The sequence below is a fragment of the Falco biarmicus genome, chromosome Z, assembly GCF_023638135.1.
Source record: "Falco biarmicus isolate bFalBia1 chromosome Z, bFalBia1.pri, whole genome shotgun sequence".
Classification (NCBI taxonomy): domain Eukaryota; kingdom Metazoa; phylum Chordata; class Aves; order Falconiformes; family Falconidae; genus Falco; species Falco biarmicus.
Genome location: NC_079311.1, coordinates 49,441,169 through 49,457,174, shown reverse-complemented (window position 1 = coordinate 49,457,174; position 16,006 = coordinate 49,441,169). Strand labels below are relative to the sequence as shown.

The window sequence follows — 16,006 nt, the reverse complement described above, 5'->3', positions numbered from 1 at the left end:
TATGGGACTATGTATACACGTGACTGAGGATGATTGCTTCCCAAATTAGGTATACCAGCTTCAGACTAGCTAGGCATTATCAGTGCAGAACAAATCACTCCAAACCTAAGATACTTTTTACCTCTTCTAGAAATTTTTCATTAAAGTTCTTTCACTTTTCATAACTGGAGTTAATACTCAGGTTTCTTCATCACTGAAGACACATTTACATGGAGTGTATGGCAGTTAATATTCCTTTGTTCTAGTAAACACATTTTTAATGATAATTCTGTTTGTAAATAATTAAAAGTCAGATATGTTCTCATACAGTTTAAAATTTTAAGTTGAAAGCTCCCAGAATTAAAAAGTGGAAATATCAAAACTTGAAATGCAACATTATCCCACCTGTATTGTACATTCTTTAGGTTACGTACTTTATCATGTATTTCATTAGGATGTATTAAGGATTTAATATTAAGAATGCAGCTTCACTAGGGTTTTGTGAAAAGTATTTGCTGTTAGGCATGTACTCAGAAGTGATTTTTCAACTCAGACATTGCTTTCCCACAATGCAACAACACCAGTTTTTCCTGTAACAGTATTCTGTCAAGTTCAGTGTCTGACTTCTCTTATCCTAGTACTTTATACAAAAATATACATATTTAATTTCTCAGTTTACTTAAATATATTAACAGTTGCAACTAGAAACCTTACTTTAATACAATTCTTGTATTTTTTTCTTCAGTGATTTTCTAAGATCAAAACCTGTTTATTTGAATTCTCCTTTGAATTTTTTGAAACAAATGTCAGTAAAGTAGAGGCAAGGTATGATCAGGTAAGAAACTAAATATGAACATCTCAGAAAAAGGATTGCTGGAAGGTGTAAATCAATATGAAACCTGTCTTCTAGATTCATCTTTCACAATACCAGTAAGAAAGTAATTTTATGTAGCTGCTTTTTTTTTTTTTTTTAAAGCCCAAGCTGCTATTTTTTTTTAATATAGTTCTGAGTCAAATATGCAATTTGCCTCTGGAATATGTACTATGGATATTTTCCATATTTCCCCAATAATTTTAAATGACACATTCTCAAACGGTAAGTCAGATGACTGCATCATACATGGGAGGGAAGAGAGAAAAAAATAACAGGTGGGCAGATGTCAGGAAACAATTTTTGTTTTATATAAGACATAACAAAGCAAACTTGGTGACATAAAGACCCTGAAGGGAAGAAGAGTAATTTAGAAGTACAGCTGTGCCGTCCCAAGGTACAAACAGTAACAGAGAGGAATTGACTTTTTGGAAACATCCTCACAGAATGCCAAATTGCAAATGATTATTTTGAAAAGTGCCTTTGTAAAGACTTCAAGAATCAACAACCCAGACAGAAAACCAGAGGAAATCTGTGGTAACTTCTGGAATCCTGATGCTTTCTTAGTCAGGAAGAAGGTAGTTGAAGCAGAACAATGGGGTCAGGAGCATGAACATGGAGGGCGTCTTGGCTCTGCAGTGTATTTGCTGTGTGGGAGCCGTTCTGCTCCGCTGGTATAAAATGAAGATGTTAATTTTTCCTGGCAAACACAGTTCCAGTGAGGCATAGCTGATTAGTGGTTGCTAACTGTTCCTATGCTGTGTCAATGAATGCCACAGAAAATAATCGTGGAAGACCACAGTGGTGCTGAATAAAGCAACTGAGAGAGGTTACTGTAGGAGAACTTACATTAAAATTTTAAGCAAAGGGCAGGCTGAAAGAAAAGTTTAAATGAATATCAGGAGTATTGTGTGGGCCTGCAACCAGTTGCCTCTTTAGGCTTAGTGTACAGAAAAGTTTTACTTTATTGTGCTTGTTATGACAATAATTAGCAGTATTGAAGGCATCGTGAGTAGCAAAAAATACCATAGACTGAACGAACATGCAAAATGAATCAACTTTTCTTCCTGCAAAGCCAGTTTCTCACATACTTGGAGGAGAAGCAGTGTGTGGAAGGTTATTTATTAAACATATGTCATTTATACTTGTTCCTTTTTCACATTAAGTAAAGGGGACCCATTCATCTAAGATTGGTAGTTAGTGTCTTGCAGGGTAGATGACGGGTCATGTCACCAAGTCCATTTTTGTCCCTGCATACTATCAGCGCTCTATCCAGCCCCTCTCATCAACCCTCTTTGGGATCCAGCTCCCTCCTTAGAAAGACAGACAGAAAAGATCTATTTATTTACAGGCCATTAAGATTTTACAGCACTCTGTACTTGACTGGGAAATATACATGTAATGTCTACTGATGTGAATAGTGCCCTGTTTGATTTAATCCATCCCTTTCTATGTGGCAAAGTCCATATTAAGTTTTCACCTATTTAATTAATTGAAAATCTTTTAACTAGCCAAAACTTCACAGACTGAAGGACTTAGGGGAGGTTTTCTAGCTATCATTAGCATCCTCCTGTCTGATATCCTCTAATGAAAGGTGAATGGAATTTTATTCTGCTTTGAGAAAAAGTATGTTTAGATTAGACTTAGCTGGGTCTGCTTGACACTCAGGACAGCTCTAACATGCTATAAGCTGAAGATACTGTTTCTTTCTTAATTCAAAGTCATTCCTCCAAAAAGCAATTTTTACAAATATTAAAAGAACTTTTACACCACTCATCATTCCTCTACTCACCAGGATACTCTTGGAAGCAGCATCAGTGCTGCTTCTCAAACTCATCTTCAGCTTTTACGTGGCATTCCCAGCTACACTGTTCTGCATTTTTACCAATATCTCCTCTATTTTTTGCCTTTCTCTGTTATGTATTTATGTGGGGGTTTCTGAGTCACAAAAGCTCTAGTGGTGCTCTTACCGGGGAATTTCAATGGTGTATAAAGATTTCTAAAGGCATCTTCAGCAAAGATTCTAACTTCATGCAGCTACTGTCTCAGGAATTTTGTATTAGCAAGCTTCTAACATGTGAGCTTCTTTTTATCACTTTGCCAACGATGCCAGTCTGATCTGCACCGGCAAAAATCCTGGAATGTGCCTAGAGCATTACTTCTAAGATTGCCACCAGAGAAAGGGAAAGTTCAGGGGGAAAACCCCTAGTTCAAGCAAGACTTTCAACCCACAGACAACTGAAAGGATTCTCAGATATCCAGTTTATGAAGTTCTTCAGCAAAACTGCAAGCTCCTCTTCCTACTTGTCAGTTTTTCATCTGGCATTCTCACTTAATTATCCATACTGGGTAGTGGCAGCAGGAGGCAGTCATCAACAAAAAGAAACTTAAATTTAAGTAACATTGTATTTTTCAGTTGTTAATTTTCAGCTAATCTAACAAGAGCAAGTAAGTACACAAAGTACAAGTAAAAGAACACAAACGACTGCTAGGATATTGCAGTCATTCAGTAGTGAGAATGTGATGTGAGTCTATACCATTTCCTGGGCAACAGTGCAAGATGTGCATAACTTTACATATTTCCTTCAAAAGAAAAGGAAGTAGTAATGAGTAAATATGCATGATTAAAAGGGCAACGTAGAGTATCCTCTTAATCAGTAACAGAGGTCTCCATGCTTCATTACAAATTGGCACTCAAAGCAGGAAATCACCAAATGCTTGCTTTTTGCTTGTTATCAGCTTCCCTAAAGGTATAATATTATATAGCAATTATAAGGCAAGTATCACAGCAGTGCAGTTCCCATTTTCACTACATTCTTTCTGGGAGGTGAACAAAACTGGAGTACTGGTATGTTCCTGAAAGGACAGGCTGCATTTTCTGATTTACACAGTAGCAGCCATAGATCTGCAGTGATGAGAGGGATCTGAGACACAATGACTCATTTATTGTTGTTGTCCTCAACTGGGACATATGGTAAATTTAAGCTTTGTTTTGAATACTTCTTCACAAAAAATATCCCAGTTACTCAAGATACTGGGCTTTTTGACAACACTCCAGCTTTTTGCATGGATGTGGGGCACTGGTCATGACAATGCCCTTTCCTGATCTCTGCCTCAGGCAAATGGTCATTTTTGTGGATTTGCGTTTTTACTTAAGTTCTTAATTTGTTACAGGAGGGTTGAGAAAGCCTTTATGCCTTGCAGTGCTCTCTGAACTTTGGTTGCCTCTGATTGCTGGGTCTGGTCTCAATTTCCACAATCAATCATATGCATATGAATGATCCTAAAGACAGCAAGAGATAGGCATTCCAGGGGAAGATGAGACATGAAGGGTTTAGCCATCAAAGCAGAAGGGAGAACAAATCTTTTCCACCAGTACAGTTGAAGTGGCACATGCTGGAGAAAGTGAGACTGGTATTAGCAAAAAGTATGCTGCCTGCAAATGAGCATGCACTGTCAACAAACATCAACCATGTCAGCTGTATATTTATGGAAGGTGGGTTTTTAAAAGTTCAGAATTTACTGAGGAGCTACAAAGGCTGCTGGAGAGATGAACTAAAGTGGTGTGTTATGCATGAAAAAAGTAGGGGGAAAGTTTAGGAGACCAAAAAAAATAATTCAGAGCAGCAGGAAAAAAAACAAAACAGGTAAGTTTTCAGGAAGGCTGAACTGGAAATAGTGATGCATTCAAGTAGAAATGGCAGTATGTATGCTTCCAGATACAGGAGTTGTAGATGAAGAAGGACCTGATAGCAGTGGTAATGCTCCAGTAGTTGTAATTGGGGCCACCTGAGTTCAAGAGCATAATGAAGATGAGCTGCAGATACTCCTAATGCCTAAAGAGACAATTTTCTTCTCAAGAAAAATAGACAAAACCTTGCATTTTTGGGCAGGGTAAAAGGCATTTAAATTAAGCTACAAAATTATTTTGTCAGAACAGGCAGGGAATGTGAGCCAAGAAGCATTTGCCAGAATATTAAAAGATGTGAACAGCAGAGCAAATTCAGCTCTAAGGAGATAGTTCATATTAAAAAAAGGACAGAAAGAAAGGCAGAAAGGAGCTGTCAGAATGCATCAGATAACGAACTATAAGGCAGGAAATTAGTTCTTGTACTGCTTTGAGCATTAAATACAAATAACTCTCTGCCCAAGTCGAAGGTATGGGAAGAGCAGTCTACTTAAGTTCTAGAAGAGATAAAAACTGCAGCAAGTAGTAAGACAGTCACTTAGAGAGCTTTTCCCTAGTTAGTCAGTTTCTAATGTTTTGTAGTGGAAAATAACAAACTGCCATCTTTTATCAAACACCACCATAAAATATTAAACTGAATTAAAATAAAGAGAGACTTTTAGAAGCATTAGTCATGCTACAGGAAGGAAATACTTTTGCTGCTTCCAATTGATAACACCCATTTCAAGCCCTGGAAAGAGATTAGGCTTTAGCAGTCTATGGCAATGACAAGTAAACCATATGTTTCTTGGAATTTGAAATCATGACATGAACAAGTCATTTATTATAAAGGTGAGACACTGTTGTGCTGAACAGACATGCTATCTAAAGTGTGAGGGTTTTCTGGATGTAGCCACTAAAGGATAGCTTTCTCTGCAGTCCTCTGCATTTCTGAGTAGGCTATTTAAGTGTCCACTGACACACCACTTGAAAACGTCTAGTGAGAAATTGGCTTTTACCAATCCCTAAAGTACTAAGACAGTATAAAAGGTTATATAAATACAAACTACATGGTAGTTCTTCACGTTCCACAGTGGTAGAGCATAATGTGGTAAGATGATCATAATACTATCTTTATCTCAGAATTAAGCATGGTGGGCCAGAAACCAGAAATGTAACTAACTCATACTGGTAGTATAACTGAGAGTTAAAATACTTGCTACCTGCAAATGCAAGCATTCAAAAGCCAATATTGCCTGTACCTGTGGTGTTACTGTGTGTGTTGTCTACTCCAGCTCTGAATGGAAACAGTGAGTTTTAAAGAGTAACACATGAGAAACATTAACAGATACCATCTATTTGAGGGCCTTGACACCTGTATCTGAGGGCAGAAAGGACTCTTGTAGCTCAAGGTGATAATGTCTCAGTGTGGCATCTTCACAGAGCACTGTGACAGGAGGGTGCAGTATCACACACTGCCTTGGTGTCAGGATTTGTAGTGTTAAAGTGGAGACTTTTTCACAAGCCTGACATCCATCCAATGAAAATCACGGCTCTCAGGGAGATGTTGACTCAGATACTAAAATCTTACTTATGTGATGAACTTAAGTGTTTCCTTACATTTAATGAATGAATTAGCTGTCCATAGCCAACTTAGGCTGCTCCAACATTTTATTATTATTTGTGAATTACTATTAATACTTTTGACATACTTTGGACCATTGCTTAGATGGCATAATCCCTGACACGCAAATCATTTACTCTCAAGTCCTATAGATTTCAGTGAAGGGTTATGGCCACCCAGGATTGCAGGCACCCTACAGCTGCAGCCCTGTGGGTAGGAAACCTCCAGGAAAACAGAGCCTACAGCAGAACTGAAGGCTGTAAACCCAAGACGTCCGAGTGTCCTGCAGAGGCCGGGCACTGGACAGCAGGGTGTGGGAACACTGGCACAGGAGCCGCAGGTGCCCCTACCCACTCCAAGCCTCCACTTGTCACGTCCATGCAGGGGCAGACAACCCTGAGGCATCTTGATGGGAGAGTCCTTTCCCTCTGCTGGCTCTTCTCCCAGCTCTAGCCCCTGTGCCTTTGCTTGGCTCAGCAGGTGGCTGACCTGAGAGCCATGGGCATGCAGGAGAGGGAGGTGGGAAGAGCTGGCACCTCATCAGAGAGTCATCAGGAGAAAGGCGTTCGTGCCTGTCATTTGTGCTAAGGGGGTGACTTGAGGACAAAAGGGAGCTACCAGGGAAGATAACACCAAACGTGACTTTCAAGGACTGTGGCTGTGGGCACCTATTGCAGGAAAAAGCTGAACATTTGCAGAGATGGCAGACCTGGGTGCAGCACACCCACCTCTGGCACGTGCAGCTCCCGCTCCAGCTGGACGTGTGCCTTGGAAGAGTGACTGTGCTGAAGCTGCCAGCACTCAGGAATAAAACAATTCAAATGCATATGACACAACTTGTTGGTCTGAAAGGCATGGGAGATTTCAGACATAAGAGACACAACAGCTTTTCAAAATAATTTGCTTTGTGCTCCTGATCCTGCCAAAGCAGGTTTGCTCTAGGTGTTGCGTGAATGAGTCCTGTTAGCCAGAAATCTCAGCGTAGTGGAGGAATTAATTATGAATTATTATTTGCTCTGTTCATTTAGCATGCCATCACCTTTGCATTGTCTGAGTAATGTATAATGAATAAAGCCCGTAAACTAGACCTCATCTATCTCTTCATAGAGTATGATGGACTGATAGATTCATAGACTTTAAACCACTTTGTTCAGTCAAAAAGCACAGGATTCACCGAAGTAATCCCTAAAATGTTTTTTAAATCATTCAGTTAGGCTTGGTTTTGTGGGGGGTTTTGTGGAACGCACACGCAAAAACCGCACAAGACTAGCTAGGAAAGATGCAGTAGGTATTACCAGTACAACAACCATCTGTTGTTCTGTTGTATCTTCAAGCTGATTTTTAAAGTCATATATTAAGCCATTGTTTATTACTGCAGGGGACTTTTTCTGTTGCTGAGAATCATTTTCTTGCAGTAACAGAATGAGAGCCTTTGGCAGCCTCTCACATATGCACAAGGACAGTGTCAGTAATTCTATGGACCTCTGTTACAGCATTTACAGAATTGCAATTTATGTATGCAAAATTCTTTGAGGGTCAAACCTTTCCAATGACAATATTAATCTAGTGTTTTGTAAATGTTATTTAATCTTCATAATGGTGTTTGAATGTGGTACAGTTATTTCCATTGGAATGGCTTTGGATATTATGTGTTCTAATTCATGTAGACCTGGATTATGCATACAGATCATGTTTATTAGAAAGAAAACATTTCTTACTGCAATGAGTGAGAAATGTTTTGAAATCTATTTCTTCCTTAGGCAGTAGGTGCTTTTATAGTATAATTATTTCATTTCTGAACTTGGTATATTAATCTTTTTTCCAACCACTCCTCAGCAAGCTGATGAGCTGGAAAGTGCAAAATGCTTCAGCGTAGAACCTCAGCAGCAGTGGTAGAAAAGTCAGGAAAGCAGCAGAGATTCCCAAAAGCATGAGCAAAACAACATCAGAAAAAGTCTTCTTCCATCTTCTTAAAATACTAATACACAATTTCACAAACTTCTCCAGGCTTCTACCCACCAAGCTAAGTCTGAAAAGACTTGTTCATTGGCCATATTCAAAATGACCCATTAGACTTTTACAAAGTTTTCCAATGCCAGAACTGCCTCTCCTAGATTTTTGGTTTTTTGTGGAGACAGGCAGCTCTCCGAAGATGCAAATATGCACAGGCATGCAGAGAGCTCCTGTGACTGCAGAGACTGCTCATCTTAGAGGCAGCTGTCTAGTTCCCATCACACGCTCTCAGAGCTCCAGTGTCTTCCCATGCTTTAGCTGGAAAATTCCAGCACTCTGACCTGGCTCTGACTCCTCGCTGTGAAAACACAATGGGATCCATTCTCCTATCGTGGAAAAGTATGCACATAAAAAGCCTGTTGACTGAAAGAATAGACCCCTTCAGCTTTAGCATGACAAGACTCCTTTGAATGCTTACAGCATTTTTCAGTGAACTCTGTTGAGTAAGGAGAATACTTTCTCCCTTCCCCCTCCTTTGCTCCTTCCCCCTTGCAGAAATCCATAGCAGCACACCTAGCACCTCTCATCTGTATAAGGCTCTCAAAAACAACTTTATTGTTTTCTGTCAGCTTCCTCTCCAAAACTTGGGTAGGGACATGCTTTTTATTTTAATGTATTTGGCATTCACTCTTCAATGGTTCTGCCCACCTGCCCCATCCAAGTCCTCTGTGGCATAGTGGCTTTGATGAAACTGATAGATTGGGTGCTCTGGAATCATATGGCTGATAATTGGGAGACAACATGACAGCATGGTTTGGCTGAGTCAGAATCTCTAAAAAGTGCAGACAAAAGATGAAATTCCAGACTAGCAATTCAGTGAGACCCTATAGCTGCCAACAAGGGAAGTGACATTCATTTCACACATAACTGGCACGATGATTGTTCAGATAATTACTAATATTGCCCTCTATAACGTTTACATACTATATTATTTAGATACTATACCAGTAACACTACAGCAAACCAAGGCAACCAGTCATGACATCACCAAAACCAAACAACAAAAAAACCAATTAAACAAAGCGACATATTACTCTTCTTTCCAGCTCCTTCTTTCTTCCAGAAAAAAACAAACAAACAAAAAACAAAAACCAAATAAAGAAGCAGGTTCTGAAGATGAATTAATTTGGACTGATTTAAGGTGGAAAGACAAGAATCGCAGTTTTGAATTCTTGCACTGGGTTTCCTCAAATTTCTACTTCTGACCCCTGTAAAACCAGATGTTTTATCCAAAGGGCAGAAACAACCATATAATAGCTCAAAAAAGGGGTTGATGTAGAGATGTCTGAAGTAGATAAAGTTTCCCTGTTGTCTTCAGTGACTTTGGATCCAAGCTCCAAGAAAGTGCTAAGTGTAGAAATCTTTTTCATGGCAAATAGAACTTCAGAAATCTAAATAAAGTTTGGACAACTCATTTGTATTACTTGTGGTAATAGATTGCTTCTTAGTAAAACAGTAATATATTCATAAGAATAAAGTAGTAATCAGTGTTTTATTCTTCGAGCAACTCAGAAACAGTAGGATGGGAACATAAGTTTTGTTTCAAATGTGATAGCAACTTAGCTAAAATATCTTTTGTGGGTTTTTTTTGTTGTTTTGTTTGTTTGTTTGTTTTTAATATTGTGTAAAAAAATTGTATAATGTAATCATTTAGTGTTTATTTTATTATGTGTACCTTCTACTCAGAGGGTTGGCATTATTGTTCCTAACAGTGATGGATACAAGCAGATCATGCCCTATGACCTCTACCATCCCCTTCCTCGGTATGTAAAACAATCAACCAGATATTAGGATTAACAAATGTATTTACTTCTTTTTTCCTTTTCTCTGCATGTCTAGCTGAAGCAGCAATGCAGACTTATTAAGTGTGCAGTCCCTTTCTTTCTCTCTTTCCTCACACCCACCCCAACTCCCTTTTCCTCTCACAACTTTCCTTTTTCTTCCTTTTACTCAGCTCTGAACAGCACTATAAACTGTGGCTTTGTAAGGAACATAAGACTTTCTCGCTCTCTCCTGCAGTGCCACTTCTTGCATGCTTATAAATTCTGAAATTTTGGGGTTAGGCAGTATTAGTGATGTGTTCTGACCCTGCAAACCCATGCTAATGTCTACTTTAGGGGCATTAATCCATAGGGTTTCTAAGAAATCAGAGATCAGGGACAGGAGTAGGATCAAGGCCTGATTTGTATTATTAACTAACTCACAATTTAAATGTCTTTAATGTAAGACCTGAGATTCTCATGGAAATAATCACATAAGTAATTGCTCTTAAAGCAATGAATAAGACTGATGCTGATCAAAATATTTGGTGGCTGAAGGATAATAACCTTTCAGTTTTGAAATACCACCTGGACATGCAATAGTATTATTCTGTGTTTCCTTCTTCATTAATTTCATGTAGTATGAAGTCACAAAAAAAAAAAAACCTAGGCAACTTGTTTTCATGCTGGTGAGCAGACAACCTCCCTCAAATCATGGTAAGGCCTAATACAGAGAGCTTTCAGCATCAGTGCGCAGGCGCCATGCGTTCATGTTCAACAGAGTCTCCAGCCAAATTGTGGACCCCCTGAAACTGTGAGTGAGAAGACGAGGAGGTGAACAGCTTACGTGCCAGGCATTGTGGCTGCCATTCATGTTGACACCCTTTATCTGTGTCATTTGGGTTAGACTTTTCTCTTCCTAGCTAAGTGCTTATGGTTATGTACACCCAGCCATTTTCACCAAATATATCTGAGATACACTTATTAACTATATCACTGCATCTAATTCCTTCTTTCTGGAAAACACTTTTCTCTGTTCTTTATTTAAAAAAAACCACCACATACATACCTCCTAACCTCAAAAATTAAAACTCTGTTAGTAGGGAATATAGAAGGCAGAACATTAATATGGGGTTTAACACTCTAGCTTTTAATAAAACAGATTTTATTTCAATTGTGTACAAAGGACATGTACATTGACAAAAGACAGAGAACAATTTATATCAGAGGATGATTCAGCAGTACTTGCCAGTGGAGGGACTGTACTTAATGAAAAAGTATCCTGAGCTCACAGAAGCTTTTTTACTGCTGAAGAAAATCCAGGATAAAGGATCAAAATGCCCTGAGGTAATTGGCTTTCAGTAACACTGAAAGCAAAAACAAAAGGACATTTGCCTTCTGGGGAAAAAAAACAAAAACAAAAACAAAAACAAAAACAAAGTGAAATGTTTCCAGTGAGGTAGAACTTTTATACCACAGGATTACACAGGAATAGCCTCACTGGGTCATGACAGTGGTCCTGGATCCTCTCTGTGACAATGTCTTGGATATAAGAGAGGAAATACCAGACTTATTTTATGTGGCCAGCCATGTACACGTAGAAGACGATACATATATTATTGTATATGCATCAGCGTAAAAAAAGGATTATTCTCATAAGTATGCATAGCTTTTAAGCATACACCTTGTTCTCTGGATTTATCATTACATTCTCAATTGGCACCTGTAGAGAAAAGATGGTTTCTCAGTTCCTCTCACTGCCTCAACTGTAAGGAAACAAGACCCATATCGATTATCCATCAGAGGCCACGTATCCTATCAGTATAGTCACGCTTTCTTTTTGGTAATTTCCTTCAATCTTTTTTTAACTCAACTCAATTGTTTCACTGGAAAGAAACGCTGCTGCTTCCCTGCACGTTCATGCAAAAGGAACATCAGCTTCGGAGCATGCTGAGCTTCCAGTGATTAGTAACAAAGATTCTTTGGAAAATGACAAATTGTGAAAACATGATAATCTCATCACTTAAGAAAAAAGGAATTAAGTTAAAAGAATTGAGTTTCTGTGGCAATAGTCACTGGGTTAGTAGGAGAGTGATTTCATATTATTAATCAGTGACTTAAAGACAGCAGCCATGAGAGTGCTTTGCTGTTATGCCTCTTTATGAAAATATGTATAGGATTAATTTTTAATTACATTAATCAGGAAAATAACCCACTTGCAGATAGCAGTTTATGCATTTGGGGGGGTGGGGCTGGGGGACACAGGGTTTCCTTTTTCTGATGCCTCTCTGTTTTGGGGTTGGGTTTTTTTGCCCAGATGGGAAAGTACACCCTGGACGGCCTGTTCCTCATCCTGTGGAGGGGGCATTCAAAGCCGCAGTGTCTCATGTGTGGAAGAAGACATTCAGGGGCATATCAGCCCTGTGGAAGAATGGAAGTGCATGTACACTCCAAAGATGCCTGTTGTCCAGCCTTGCAATGTATTTGACTGCCCAAAGTGGCTTGCTCAGGAATGGTCTCCGGTAATCAGCTTAGCTTTGTTGGTTTTGTATTTACCACACTAGAAACATAAATTATAGTTTAGTGAGCTTGTGGAAGTAAACATTCCCTACTTACTTTCCTTATTATCATGACCTCTGTTTTTAATTTTGCTGTTTATCGAACTGCAAAGTAAATACTCAGGAATAATGTATTAGTAAGATTGACATGATTAAGGAGAACAATGGAAAAATAAATCAGATCTGTATTGTTAATTAGTGACCTTCTACTAACAATAGACTGGGAACATAAACGAAATGCACAAAAAAACAGTAAGCATGTAATGGCACATCTTTATTACAAGTTTTCAGCCATATATTGAATAGCATGAATTGCTGAGAGGCTTCCAGAGATACATGAAGCCATAAATGACTCTGCTCTTTGATGCTTGTTGTTGTCTGTTCCTCACTCACCTTTCCTTCTGTATGAAAGTAAATCTCTTTGACATATCAGTTTACAAAAGAAGAAAAGTACTTTGATTTTGCACATAAAGATCTAATTGGAATGTAGTTTCTCACCACCCCACTTTCTCAACAAGTAAAATGGGGTTTAGAAGCCAAGCTAGCTCACCCACAGGTGAGGTGTTCTTGAGTCATTGCAAAGTGTTTAGTGATTTCCAGATGAAAGCTGCCATCCAAGAGCAAAGTAATATTGGTAGTGTCCATAGCCCTTCCCACTGGTTAGTAGTTTTGATCCTCTCCTGTGCAACCAGAACTAAATTTCTGAAACAATCTGTACAGGGGCAAAAATTGATGTACCTTACCAAAAATAAATTTAAAAAGACACTTAAGAAATTGTCTGAGGAAAGAAAGCCCAAATAGTTTCCCATTCTGTTTGTTGCTATGTTCCAAAATAGTTGAGTGTCACCCCTGTTAACCCTTAAGCCCCAGTACTTTGTCCAAGCAAAGCCAAGTGGTTCCAGATGAAACTAACAGGGTGTTACTGAGGGACAGATGGCCACAAGCCAAGTATCCAACACTGCGAGAGTGACACTGCAAGAGAAGTCCAGCAGCAAAATGTCCAAACCAAGTAAATGTGTAGAGAAAAAGGGAAAAATTGCAGTCAATTTTATACCACATCTGTAACTACCAAATGTTATGAATAATTTATGTTCAGAGTTGGGTGTTTCTGCATCATGTATCACTCTCTTAAGTACACATACTGCTATTGAATATTCCCCTTACCACTCTTGTGACATATAATTTCTTTTACTTTTTTTTTTTTTCCTCCAGTGCACTGTGACCTGCGGACAAGGACTCAGATACCGTGTGGTCCTTTGCATTGATCACAGGGGGATGCATACAGGAGGCTGTAGTCCTAAAACAAAGCCACACATAAAAGAAGAATGCATTGTACCCACTCCTTGCTACAAACCCAAAGGTAATGAGGCAGAAGGGTTTTTCATACATTTTTTGGACGTCTTTGCTGCTGAGCAGTTTTGTTTTGTTGCTGGTAGCACTGATTCCACCTGCAGTGAGTTGTGTTTGCTCCTTTAAGGCCTGCCATTTCTATTCCAGTCTGCCTGCTAGCAACTTGGAGTGAATGCTGGCCCCTTCCTCTTTCTTACAAGTTCTGTGGTTTCCACTGTTAATTTGTGGTCCAGCAGACCAAGCAATATAAATGTAAATTTGACCATAAGCATAAGAAGGTTTGACCTCACTGATTGGTCTGGGCTAAATTTCCCCTGTATTTTTAAAGGCATTAAATATATAAATAATATTTATGATAGATAAATGTAACCATAATTTTAAATTGCCTGTTCATAACTTGGAGCTTGAAATAGGTCAGAAGCAAGCATTGTATATCCCAACATGAAATTCCTTTTACTAGCTGGGCTGCAAAATTTGGCAGACTGTTAAACTTGAAGCATCTTATAGCAAGGAGTACTTACAACCTGTATAGAAATGTTGCTGGACTTGGGCCTCAGACAGAGAGTAATACTGGGGCAAATCCCCCACCTTTTGTTGAAAGACAAAATATTTCTGCAGCTGTTTGGAGTTTGTTATGGGGTGGGAATGTAAAAAAAAAAAAAAAAAAAGTCCTGGAGAATGGATTGAATTAATGGACAGTGGCCAGGTGCAGCAGACACAGGTATCTGACTGTTTCCATGGGTGTATGAGCATGCATGTGTTTGTGCCTGTATACAGATCTATCGATAAAACCTCTGTGTCTGTATGCTGACTAACTTATGGAAACTTCCGGGCTACAGCGATGCAGGTGAACTGAATTTCCATAAACTGGACCTAAATCTGCCCATAAAAATAAATCAATTCCTTTTAAAAAATGAATTGCTACCCTGATCCATATTAAAAGCACTTATATGAAGCCCTGTGAAATGTGACCTATGACATCATGCTGAACCAAGATGGAACATTGAAATTTGGAATTTTAATTTCTGCACTCAGTGGCCGATGATGGACGCATTTGCCAAGTTTCAAAATTCCAGTTTATCTGGACTATGAGAATTCACTCTGCCTGCCAGCCACCAAAGTGGTGAAACCCAGACACAGGGCCTCTGGGGAGCAATGAGTATGTTTGCACTGTATTTTGCTGGCCGACATGAGCTCACTCCATTCACCTTCCAAGACGAAAAAAAAGGCTCTGTGACTGTGTTAGCATGACTCTGAGCCACATACAGAGATCGAGAGGGTTTGGACTCAGTCAATCAGCTGCTTTTATGGAACTTTACCTGCTTATGGTGTTCAGAGGACAGGTAAAGCAAGATCCTGTCTGCCTGCAGCATACAGCGTAAGCAAAATGCAGTAAGATATCAAAAAATCAGGTGCTGCAAACCATGCACATCTTGCTTTTGCGTAGGGGACCTAAGAAGGGTGCAAGACCAGCTAGGAAAACTTGGCATTTGTCAAGAAGTCTCTTCCAATGGAATTTGTCTGAAAACAAAGTCAATTGCTGTTTGCTGGAAGCCCACCCTTTTAACAGAGTGGCATCTTTACCCTGGGTAAACTCTTATGCTGCCCTTTGAAGTAAAATCATGAGTGATTTCTGATTACAGGCAGTTCTTTCTTTCTTCCATTTTTTTATTCCCATGGGATGAGAAGTCCTATGTGAAGTGTATTGTTTTAATTATTGTGTTTAATCTTACTTCTCATCTTGGTTCTGCAACACTCCCACAGTTCTCTCTCCATAATGCAAGTGGTAATGTTTGAAGACCCATATACCTGAAGGCTGAATCATGCTTTCAGAAGAGAGTTGGACCAGATGATATCCAGAGGTCTCTTCCAAATCAAATTGAAAAAGTGCTGGACTTTTGTCCTTTTTATTTCACAAATCTAGTTAGAAATTTAGAACAGAAAGGGTACCAAAGTACCTCTCCTCTATTGATTTTTTTTAATCTTAGCCTGCTTTGCCATCTGGAGCTGGATTAACACAAAGCAGAAAAACAATCTTCCTAGCTAACTGAAGCAGCAAGACAAAAGATGTGGAATTCCTTCTTCTTTTAACTGTGATAAACAGAAATAGAATTCAAATAGTCTATGTAATTTATTTTGGTTTAGTTTATTTAAGCACTGAGGCACTTTATTTTACACCAATAA

The 16,006-nt window shown here is 38.9% G+C and overlaps 1 protein-coding gene across 1 annotated transcript in view; it reads left to right on the top strand.

Moving 5' to 3' along the window:
- The window catches only part of ADAMTSL1 (ADAMTS like 1), a 191,095-nt gene that overhangs the window by 83,599 nt on the left and 91,490 nt on the right, over positions 1-16,006 (top strand). Inside the window, exons 10-12 of the mRNA XM_056325134.1 lie at positions 9,867-9,917; positions 12,232-12,436; positions 13,685-13,832. Of these exons, the coding sequence (XP_056181109.1) occupies positions 9,867-9,917; positions 12,232-12,436; positions 13,685-13,832 (404 nt within the window). The remainder of the gene's footprint in view (positions 1-9,866; positions 9,918-12,231; positions 12,437-13,684; positions 13,833-16,006) is intronic.